A 12,187-nucleotide genomic window follows, 5' to 3' on the forward strand; every position below is an offset into this window, starting at 1 on the left:
ACTGTCTGAGAGTGTGCGGCTGGCGTAGGCAATGGGATGGAAGGTATCGTTGATGTGATGGCCTAAAACGGCTCCTAGCGCGAGTGAGGAAGCGTCCACGTACAATGAAAACCTCAAGTCAAAATTAGGCAGAACCAGAATAGGTGCAGAAGCTAAACAGTTTTTTAACGTATTGAAAGATTTTTCCTGTTCAGAATTCCATTCAAAAGGTGCGTTCTTTTTACGTAATTTATTCAGTGGGGCTGAGACTTGGGCAAGATTAGGAATGAAACGGGCATAGTAGCCTAACAAACCTAAAAAAACTCTGTACTCCCTTTACGTTCTTAGGGCGAGGAAAATTGACTATTGGGGCTACCTTGTCGGGGTCCATGAGCAAACGGCCATCGGAAACCACAAATCCTAGGAATTTAACTGATTTCTTTCCCAGGGTAATCTTGTCGGGGTTTGCAGTTAAGCCTGCATGCTTTAAACGAGTGCAGACTTCTCGTAGATGAACTAGATGATCATCAAAATTGTCACTATAAACTATGATATCGTCTAAATAATTGAAAGCATACTTAAATTTGATATCATTCAACACGTGATCCAGAACACGGCTTAAGGCTTGACTTCCAAAGGAAGCTCCCATGGGAATCCGGTTATATTGAAATTGCCCCCAAGGGGTGGAAAAGGCAGTAAAACCTCTACAGGTAGGATCAATTTGACACTGGTGAAAACTGGCATTTAAATCGATAACTGAAAAAATGCGACTTTTGCCTAACTGCTGCAAAGTCATCTCCACAGTAGGTAATCCAAAATTGTCCATAATTATTTTCTTGTTTAAAGGAATAAAGTTATGTACAAGGCGGTAATCAATACCATTCTTCTTGGCTACCAGAAAGGTGGGCGTACTATAATTAGAAACAGAGGGGGAGATTACATCTGCTCGAAGAAGCTTATCCAGAATCTCTCTCATTTTAAGCTGTAGATGAGGGTTGGGCCTAAAAAATTTGGAACGCACAGGTATGTTGTCTTTCAACTGAAATTTGTAGGGTACAACATTACATCTCCCTATGCGAGTCGTAAAGACTTCCGGAAACTCGGCTACTAGGGCCTTCATTTTATGATCCTCATCACTGACATCATCCGAAACCAGAAGCTTAAATGCACTACGATCACCGGATTCTAATTTCAATGTTAAATTAGGTTCAAATCCAAATCTAAGTTCGTGATGTGAGAAATCTATGACTGCCTGTGAGTGCCCTAAAAAGTCTAATCCTAAGATGAAGGGGTAGGACAAATCAGGAACTATAGTCCATCCACGGTAACCTCCTACTTTTCTGAAGCCCTGCTTTTCACCGGATCTACTTTAATGTCACTATGTATCCTTCCGCCGTATGTAAACAAAAACATTGCCATGTGACAAATGTCAAATGGTTTGTTTACAATCACCAGCTGTCAAAACAATGTGTGTATGTATGTATATATATATATATAAAAGTAATTTGAATATGATCTAAGTATACATGCATATGTTCATAACATTATTTATGATACCCAATGGTAAAAATATTAAAAAATAAGTTTGTTAGCTAAAGAAATAACATATAATTTAAAGTAAATTTTTAGGAGAATATATAAATTTACAACATTTATGTAAGCAATAAATATCATCATTTAGTACAGTTCAACACAGTTTTCTGCATCTGAAAAAAAAAGTATTGTAAATTATACATATGGCTGTCCATCTAAGCAATCTGGAAAAGACTAAGGATTGAAGGTTTAATAAAATTAACAAATTCAGATGAAAACATTTAAAAATGAATTTTCTTCTTTTATTTAATAAACCCCTACCATTTTGCCGGTTAAGGCCACAAATAAAAATATGGTTATATACATTTTCCTGAGTATACTTATTAGACAAAATCATAATTTTATGAACAGTAAAATTGTGGTGAAGAATTGACAGTAATTTCTATACCACTTATATGCATTATTTATTTGTGGCCCTGGATGGGGACTGGCTTTTTGTTTTCCAAGTAAGTTCACTGAAAAATGAAGACACACAACAAAATAAAATGTTTCACATACACCTATACGAATCCAGAAATGAAATTTAATATTCATTTCATAATACGTGTAATATAAAGTTAATACATAAAGTTCCAGTAATCAACATACTTCATGGGAATGCATAAAAGAAAAAAAAATGTTTCAAACCCCAATACTTACAGTTGCCCAGGTGTTTATTACATACAGACCTCAATAAGAACACCCGGGTAAATCATCAAGAGGAACTGCCAGTACTTCACTGTCTCCATCTACTTGCTGTGTCGTAACCTCAAATTCTTCGCTGTCACTGTCTTCACTTGAACTATCCTCGCCGAGGTGGATGATGAGTGGAGGAATGGTGCCGCTGTCTATGTGGACTTCTCTCTCCCAGTCTGCTTGAATTAGCTTCTCCACGTGATCCACACACCTCGCCCATCTAAAAAAATTAATGTATACAGTAAAACCTCTATATAAATGACCTGTTTATAGCAAAAACCACTCTATAACAAAATATGTTTGTTTCTGTCAAAACGGCATAGTAAACAATGCATGGCATGCTCTTTATTACATACAATTTTGAACTCACTCCACAAGAAAGTATTTTTAAACACAACAAAACTCGTTTAATGTGTTTTCCTCAACTATCAAAGCTATTATTTAATACTTGAAGTAACATGTTTTGTTTTATGTTATCTGGAAAAAAAAAAAATTATAGTGGTTTATTCAAGATATAATAAAGCTGTAAATATTATATATGTTATCAATAAAGGCTTAGAATGCATATGATAAAATATTTATTTCATAAGTTTTGTGTTTGTTTTTGGTTAAAATTTGTCCCAGACAAAAACAGTGAGATATAGCGAAAATTTAATTTTTTGAATAGTTTTGATGATTTACTGTATATGTATTTCACTATAATAACATAACTTTTGAAAATACTAATGTGCAAGAACTACATGTGTAAATACCTATTCAAGTTCGCTAGATGAAAATATTCAAAATTCTCTACGTTGAAATTTTATCTGAATATTGAAATCTGCCTACAGCACTGAACCCACCATAACTTTAAAGTCATTGACACAAGATTAAGCATAACAGAAAGTAATATCACAATTACTAATAAATACAAAACTATTTATGGAAATGAAACAATTGCAAATGGACTGCAATTACAAAAAAAAAAAAACCTTGCAAATAAGTCACCACTGTTAGATCTAGAAACTACACAGATATGTATGAATCACATGGGAATAAAATTACAAACACAAACACAAACACGAACACAAACACATACATGCAACACATTTTCAAAACGACAACTACACAAATTCAAACCACTTATTTTTACCAATTGTTTTAAAGCTGTATTACTGGTATATGAATATACACAAAATGATAATCACACTATACACACACTAGCACACAAAGTTATCAAAAGGAATGGTAGGACCAGGCTGCTAGGCAACAATACTTACGTATTATGTAAAAATGTATGGTAAGGGTTTTGCTGAAGCTTGAGGAATGTTCTACAGGAAAATAAAACAATTTCTACTTCAAAAGGAATACCCCATTGGTCATGCAACATGAAAATACCTCTCTGGTGTGGAAGCATCAAGAGCCTCTTTCCAGATGGCTGCAACTGCATCATTGTCAAATCTCTTGGCCCGCCCCACGTTACTATTGTAATGGTGTTTACATTGAGCCCAAACTAGTTCGATTGCATTATAGTGGCAGTGATAGGGTGGGAGTCGTAGAATTTCGTGGCCATAGTTACGAGCCAACTCGTCTACCTCATATCTGAAAAGTGTGTTAGAACAAGGTGTATACGTAATTTTTTGCAACTATCTCACTTTTAAAGAAATGCTGTAAAAAAAACGAAATAATATACCGTATTCGGGGCTTGTTTTGTTTAGCTATTCTCAGCAGCTCCACTTTCAACAAATTATTTTCATGTTTTATCCCATTCTTCTCCAGCCACGCGATCAGTGCAGCCTTGGTCCAGTTCGTTGTAGGTGTTTTCTCAACCTACGTTGTGCCAACATTTAACTAAATACTCAAGTAGCTGATAAGAATTCATGACAGTAGAACCCTGTTACAATTTTACTGCTTATAAAGTTTTCCTGCCTATAATGTATTATTTTTCAAGTCCAATATTTTCCCTATAAGGACAATGTATTTAATTCCTGGATATAATGTTTCACAAATTATGCGTTTCGTGCTTGTAATGTTCACTTCATAAAATTTTAGAAGACGAAAAAAATTAAAAGCCTTTGTCTATACTGTCTATGTATATGTGTATGTTAGCAGTTAACTGCCTGTTGACACCCTTGGAAAACAAATAAATTCATAAATTTTAAGCCATTCTGTGTGTTTTCAAATGTATTCACTTAAATCACATGTTCAAGTGGCAAAAGAACTGGACTTAAGCATTTCCACTGTAAACACTGTCGTGAATTATGACAATTATACAGAAATATGACAATTTTACAGCAATGAGACAATGTGTAAGTAAAGACAAAGCAGATAGAAGCTGGAAGCACCATGATGTTAAAGAAAAATTGTTTTTGGCTTGCTACAAGCAAATTGGAGCATCAAATATATCTTTATGCAGCTTGTTGAGTCCATTGGCAATAAATCCACACTAAAAAGTACTAAATTGAATTTCCTGCTTATGTTTTTTTTTCTTGTAGCCCCTTAAAAACAAATTATAACAGGGTTCTACTGTACTTATGCAAAGCAAACATGTGTTTTGGCATATTGTCGTAATGAATTTCTAAATTTAACAAAGCATGTTAGTTTAGTGACTAGAAATTTTTTTGAAAATATTATTTTAATTTATTAAGTAGGGCAACAGAGCATTCATAAAGTGGGTCCTTTTACCAAACAAGTAATTATGTCATTTTCAAATGCTGTTTGCAATAAAAAAATTTTATTTGGTATTTCAAACCCTCTACTAAATTAGTTTGCACTACAATGTAATTCAATTACATTATATATATATATATATATATATATATATATATATATATATATATATCTATCTATCTATCTATGTGTGTGTGTGTGTGTAATCAATTTCAGCTCAAACATTATAGTTTATAAAAATGTAGTGTAGGCATACTATTAAGATAACAATTATTGCTGGCAAAATGTATTAGTCTCGAATATTCGTACTTATACACAATAATAAACACATGTAAATTTTTCACATTACAATTTGAGCAATAAAAAGACACTGCTTTACCATTGCACATACCTGGGTGCTGTGATATGAAGCATTGTCCATTATGATGACACTGGGTTCCTCAAGATGCACCAACATGTCTTCAAACCACATCAAGAAAGTTTCCCCATTCATCTCGCCATGGTAGTCTGCAGTCTTCTGACCTGAAACAAAAAGTAATCCTGCTCCTGGCACAAAGCCAGTGCGCCCTCCAGCATTAACAACAATAAACCTTTTACCATCTCCAACAGTACGTCTCTTCGCAGATTGTAGACTCTTGTCCTGCCATGACTTTGATACAGTTCCTGAAAAATATATGAAATGGAAATGAAATACTTTGTATTGGACCACAGAACAAATTTTCAAATAAATTAATGCCTTGCCTCTCTGGAAAATCCATGTTTCATCAACAAATATGAAATTGGCACCTCTTTCTTTTTCTTCTTTATACTTTCTCAAGAAATCTATTCGCTGCAATACTATGTTTTCATTCTCTATCAAAGCTTTTCGTCCATCAACAGTTTTCCATGAAAATCCCATCTTCTTTAACAATTTATGAAGACTTGATCTTCCACCATAATAATCTATTTGTCTTTCCCTGATTTCTTTCAAAATGGTGTCGACTGTAACATTCAAACCTGTAAATTTATTGCATACATTAACAATACATGAAATAACAGAGGTACACAAAACTAAGCGAAACCACAACCCCGTAGAAGATAATTTAAGTGCACAATTTACATTTATTAAATAGTTTTAATAAACTTACATTTCAAAAATACTTTTAAATTAATGGTAAATATTTACTTGGGCGGTATTTCCGAAAACAAAAGTTAAAAATCCGAAAATACCTTTATTTTATGCTCTTCAACTTCCTCTTTTCATTAAAATCGGCGGAGATTAGAAATTCCAAATACTTTAGGAGATATCGAATTTTTAAATTTCAGCACAAAACCAGCGCATTCCTGTGGCGTGCGTGCACCATTGTTTCTTGTTTACGTACGAGTATCTATTTTTTTTATTGGATAATGATGTCACGTTTTTGTTCGTGATAGGCCAGAATTCAAATGAACTAATACGTGATTATTTAGTTCAATTATTGTTTAAAACAGTGTTTAATTACCGCCTCCAACTTAGGTGAGTTTTTAACGTTTCTAATTTTAAAGTCTTATTTGTTATTTTGATATTGTTGCCCAAGTAATAAGTAACAAAAAAATTTACGTGAGTTGTTACTGTACATCCTTTGTTACGGGTTTGTTAGGTAAGGTCAGTTACATTATAAATAATTTAAAACTAAAGAATAATTAAAATTAATTCACATTATTTTTAATACAGTAAAACCTTTTTGTTGCGACCCCATTTATTGCGACCACCTCTCTATTACAACCCGATTTCGAGGAACCGTGAAAAAATTGCCGAAAATCCGAAGATAAACAGACAGAAAATAAGTTTCTTGTGGTGAGTAACGTGTTGCTGCGTTTCTCTTGCCGAGTGCTTCCTGTCGACCGCTGTCAGCGCTTAACAACCCCCATTCCACGTCCCTTTGTCGGCAGGGTGCAGATAAAGGTTTTTGTGGCAACGTGTTTACGTTTAGCTTATTGCGAGTGTCTAGTGTGGTACGCAGTTAAGGCAAAGCTACCTGCTGGATTTCTCTTGATTTTGATTACTATCGGTTGACAATACACAGCGACCGACTGGATGCACGCCCGCCTCGACTTGTTTTAACTGCCGCAGCGATGTTTATTTTGACAGCTCAAGCAATTAATTTTTCCCGTGGGTTGATAGAAAAAGGTCGCTTCACCCAGCATAAAAAAAAAGGCTACGCCACTTATCTTTCTTCTAACATTCCACGTTCTCCTCTCGCGCGAGCAATAACTAGGGCCACGATTATATGGTGAATCGCGAAATCGCGAAATTTTCCGCGAATTTATATGGAAAATGCGAAAAAAGCGATTTTTAAGAAAAACCGCTAAATAACACCGAAATTACACAATACAAGTCTCTTATATTTTAATGTGAAAAGCTTAATAGTCAAGACTTGCCCGGGTCCTGGTTGATAAGCTGGAAAAATTTCCTGCCTTGCATTTCTACATGCTTCCTCTAATCAGCTTTAGGGCGCCGTCTGGTCAGCGTGTGTGTTAGTGAAGCGGGATGATAAGATCGACGCTCAATGGTAGTTCTAGCGCGGTAAAACCTCTAAGTGCAAGGCTTCTGAACTGGCGCGCAGTCATCTCGTTCCCGTCAGATAACAGTGAAATTTGAGCGGTGACCATAACATTATATGGCGGAAAAATAAAGATAAAGGTGTAATGCATTTCCCTATGATACTTTCAAGAAATTTGTAACGGATTTTTACACCTAAAACTTCGAAAACATGTCTTTTAGCCATTTTATCTCAAAAGAACCATTAACAAATTCTTAAATGCTTTTCGTAAACAGACTCCAGTCGGATATATAGTATAGTTTGGAAATTGCGTAGGTTTTTCGTGGCTGTGCGCGGCACACGACTGTAGTTGCCATGCGTCACGCGCCGAGAATGTTGTCCGGCAGGAAGGGCGAGTATAGTTCATTTGCGGCAAAAATGAATACTTTTACGGCCCTGCTAAATTTTTCCATTAAATAAATTTTGAAGTTTCAGTGATTTTCCTTCAGAAATAATGTTGTGTAACTAACAAACAATTTGTATCAAAACAATTAACGGTAAATGGCTGTCGCGGGGGCCCTTAAAAATTTTTCATTTTACCAGAACTGGACTATACAAACCTGGCTTTAGTCGCACACAGTTTGGTGAAGGTGAGGAAGGATGTTGACAGTTTCACATGCCAAAGGACGTTGAAGTAGGAGGGGGAGAGAGACACGATGGTTTGTATGCCTGGGAGGGATGAACCTTGAAGTCTAGACAAGGGAAGGAGAGGTAAGCCGTATGACGTCATGCATCCGCCGCCTGTGCTGCCGCCAGCCTGTCTAGACGATATTCCCGCGCTCCCACTTACGTTGCACAAGCTACTGTTGCCGTATTTTTAAAGGAAATGTCCCATTATTTTTTTGTTATTCTCACATGAACATTATTGGAAATATTAAAGCCGACACAAAAAATACGCTGTGTGTTAAAGTTAACAGATTTTAATAATCTTTCATTTTGTTTTGTTTTAAATTTTTTTTCTTCTGATTTTCACATTTTGGTCAAAATGTCCAATTTTTTGACGGTTCTCGAGAATGTATTCGTAAAATCACTGCTTCGTTAAATCCGGGGTTCGTGACATCGGGGTTCTAGTGTATTTAACTACGGCAAGCAAGAAATCGTACATGTAATCTAACCAGTAAAAATAAACTGTCTATTGACATATTTTCTTTAGAGGTGGCCTGTAGGGCGACGGACTTGTCATGAAGGTTTAAAGCACAGCCGTCTAGCATTGTGAGTGACAGCATCCTGCCATTGTATGGCTGGTTTCTTAGCGAGTAGCGGTTTGGGAAAAGGGGTTGGGGGGGGGGGGGGGGGGTTGAAATCAACTGAAAATTTCGGAAAACATCTATTACGACCCCCCCTCTATTCCGACCCTATTCCTGGGAACCGTGAGGGGTCGTTTCAGAGAGGTTTGACTGTATCACCTTAGTTTGAAAGTATTTATAATGTAACTGACCTGACTTAATCGACCATTTTAGTTTTAAAATATTAAATTAAAAAATTTGATATCTCCTAAAGTATTTGGAATTTCTTATCTCCGCCGCTTTTAATGAAAAGAGGAAGTTGAAGAGCATATGATAAAGGTATTTTCGGATTTTTAACATTTATTTTCGCAAATACCGCTCAACTACATATGATGAAATTTAAAAATTCGATATCTTCTAAAGTATTTGGAATTTCTTATCTCCGCCACTTTTAATGAAAAGAGGAAGTTGAAGAGCATAAAATAAAGGTATTTTCGGATTTTTAACATTTTTTTTCGGAAATACCGCCCAAGTAAATATTTACCCATTAGTATTTCAGCATTCAATTTAGCAATCAATAAGTTACAAGCTCTACACTGTGTTGTAGGTAAATGTTTTGTATCGTGTATCCCATGTGATCCCTAGATCTTTATGCATGAACCTGTACATCCTATTGATCGTGTGGTGCATGTTTTTTTTCATTTATTCAGATCAAAGATCCTGAACATAATCAAATATTGTGGTATAGCAAAAATAATTATCATAAGTTTAATAAGACATATATATTTTCATTATTATTCAACTTTAAATCATAACTCATTACTACATCACAGGTTTTTATTTTTGGTTTTGTACAGGATTTTTAAACGTAATAAATTAGAAAAGCAAGCATCATCAATCACAGGATCAATATTTGCAGGATCATGCGATCAGGATCAATGTATCGAATCGGATACGCGATACTAAACTTTTACTGTTTTATAACCTTCTGTTACTTCATACACTAACACACAGTTTGTCTGGCTAAGTTGTGTTTTCATATGATACTTCATTACAATGAAGTAGGACTATTGTTTATAAAATAACAATACCCCTATATTTTCTAAAGGGTTAGGCGGGGCATGACACTATTTTGCAATAGAATATATATTGTACTGGACCCTGCCACACAGTACAATTTAGCCAATTAAGTATCCCAATTTTTTTTTAATAACCATGCTTGCTTAGACCACAACTCACTAATTTGTAACCAATTACTGCTAAAGCGCACAACTGGATATTATTGATACTGGAAATAGTCATTATTTAACCTTCTGATACATCATAAAAGTTGAGGTTATTTAATATGTATACTGTGTATAACGATATAAACATTACTTGTAGTTTTAGAATGTAACAATTTTCTTTCTATCTTTAACCTAACCTTAAAAGGACGTGTACGTATTTAATATTTTGCACAATATTCTATATATCAATACCATATCAATAAAGAAACCTAACAAACCACCCAAAAATGTTAAGTATTTTTAAAGGACAGATGATATCGGGAAAAAAACTGAACCGGTCAATCTGCATATGGATATATGAAATGAATACAATTAAGTAGGGCCTACCCCAGTGATATCGAAACTACTCTTCAGTATCAAATTTTTACCTTCAGCGTACATCCTGTAAATTGCATTCCTGATTGCATTTACTGTGAAATCGTCGACTGTGTCAAGTGACTTTCCTTCCTGTGGCCTTTTTTTCCTCTTTTTTCCTGGTGTTGAAACTTCTTCAATGTCTTTCTTGTAGTACCTAACCAAAAAAAAAAACATTTGTCATAACACTTTTCCGGGGACCCGTTCACAATACGCAGTTAGGCAGTGTTCCAAATATGGCATTTTGTCACAAATATTTGCTTTGTGGTCACTAAATGGAAACATTACAGACTTTGTCCACGAAATTAATGAAGTGTTTTTTATTTATTTTGTGATCTCCCAAACAGATGAAAAACTAATTAAATGCAAATTATAAAATCACTCCCTTATGTTATAGTTAAACCTATCATAAAGTTTATAAACATCGTTATAAACAAACGTGTATCACACCCATAAAAATACTTGAAAGTGCCTATATTGTTATTGTTAGGACCTGAGTAGGCCTAATATGATTTTAGGTTAAGTTTTCAACAGAGACGCCACATGGCGGTGTTGTCGCACACCAAAAAATATAAATTGGAAATAAAACACAAAAAACCTCGTGAGTTAAAACACAGGCCGACAATACTTAGGACACAGTCGATATTTTTTTTACGTGCATGAAAACGAAAAAAGCCTACTTACTTGAGAACAGTTGACTTTGCGATGTTGAGAAGAAACGCGGTCGTCTGCGTAACGTCACATTTCTTCAAGTCGCCTTTCCTAATTAAAAGATATAAGTTCTGAGCGACGTTAATGATGTCCATCTGACGCTGCGACGAAGTAGCTTTCCCCATCCCGGAACCAATTACCATTACAGCAATCACAAGAACCACACAAAATATCAAAACGATAACAAATTCCATCATTACAATAGTAGATAATAAATAATATAACAAAGTTAAAATACACAATATTAACACAAAATCCTGAAACACAAACTGTACGTTATTTCACGGTCAGTAATATATTAAAACACACTGCAAAATGGCGTACAGACTGCAGACTGCTTAAAGAGCTGCTGAAAGCGGCTGAAAGAGAAAACAAACAAGTGACTATTAACATTATTAATGCGCGACCACGGTTTCGGCACGTAATATTTTTTTACCGTTAACATAACGTTTTTATTTCACCAGAGATTTAAAAAAATGTTCAAACTTAACAAATACCCAAACAAATTCTTAAATACACGCGGAAAGTCAAAAAATATATATTTTGGCTATGGAACTATTTCGTTCTAATCATTGCCAACACACCACTTCTCTCACTGTTTCATTTACACACATGCGAGATCATTAATATTAATAATATTGTACATAGATAGTTACTTTTTTTGTAAAATTTTATTTAACATCATTATACGGTAATTTAGTGTTAATGCATGTTTAATATGCATATGATGGAAAGTATTTTTGCAAACGAACCAAACATGCTGCATCCTGGTGTGTTTTTTCAAAGGTTCGTTTAAAAAAGTAGGAGGTTACCGTGGATGGACTATACAAGGAACTGCCAGTCCCACGACAGTCGATCTATCTTGAAGTGTAAAACAACCATGGAATTGGAGGTGATAATGGAATTGTTAGCTACACAAATTTTAATCTCAGCCTCATGCTGAATGTGACTTTTCAAACCTGGGGTAGAGCTACTTAATTGCCCTAAAAATGACTCACTAACCAAACTATTGGTGGAACCTGAGTCAACAAGAGCCGAAACGCTTTTACCACACAGAGAGATAGGCACAAAGAACAAACGTGAATCAGAAGTGGCTTTCTTGTTATAAGAAGGATAGGTACGCCGACCACTCTCACGGGGTACCCCAATCAGT

General features: G+C 35.0%; 2 protein-coding genes across 24 annotated transcripts in view; one reads left to right on the forward strand and one right to left on the reverse strand.

Annotated features, from left to right (window-relative positions):
* Positions 1-12,187, forward strand: part of LOC134539655 (MAGUK p55 subfamily member 7) — a 130,731-nt gene that overhangs the window by 51,077 nt on the left and 67,467 nt on the right. The gene's annotated exons all lie outside the window — the stretch shown is intronic.
* On the reverse strand, positions 1,293-11,642 carry LOC134539797 (uncharacterized). 4 transcript variants are annotated; one of them, XM_063382096.1, is made up of 6 exons: positions 11,008-11,625; positions 10,338-10,480; positions 5,638-5,892; positions 5,494-5,559; positions 5,288-5,418; positions 1,293-2,467 (listed from the first exon to the last, which is right to left on the reverse strand). In XM_063382096.1, the coding sequence occupies exons 1-6, from the start codon at positions 11,229-11,231 to the stop codon at positions 2,354-2,356; spliced, it is 933 nt and encodes a 310-aa protein (XP_063238166.1). In that variant the 5' UTR covers positions 11,232-11,625; the 3' UTR covers positions 1,293-2,353. The 4 variants fall into 4 exon arrangements, with proteins under 4 accessions (XP_063238166.1, XP_063238158.1, XP_063238148.1 ...); XM_063382088.1 differs by having other exon boundaries at positions 5,288-5,559; positions 11,008-11,641; XM_063382078.1 differs by having other exon boundaries at positions 5,494-5,892; positions 11,008-11,640.

Source organism: Bacillus rossius, chromosome 1 (assembly GCF_032445375.1).
Source record: "Bacillus rossius redtenbacheri isolate Brsri chromosome 1, Brsri_v3, whole genome shotgun sequence".
In the NCBI taxonomy this organism is placed as follows: Eukaryota; Metazoa; Arthropoda; class Insecta; order Phasmatodea; family Bacillidae; genus Bacillus; species Bacillus rossius.

Bases quoted from the DNA above. Each gene is read 5' to 3' on its own strand.
- LOC134539797 (XM_063382069.1), bottom strand. From the start codon at position 11,231: ATGATGGAATTTGTTATCGTTTTGATATTTTGTGTGGTTCTTGTGATT. The intron at 10,481-11,007 runs GTAAGTAGGCTT...TTTTTTGGTTAG, and splicing joins GCAAAGTCAACTGTTCTCAA to GTACTACAAGAAAGACATTG. The intron at 2,468-5,287 runs GTATGTGCAATG...TAATTTTTTTAG, and splicing joins CTTCATATCACAGCACCCAG to ATGGGCGAGGTGTGTGGATC.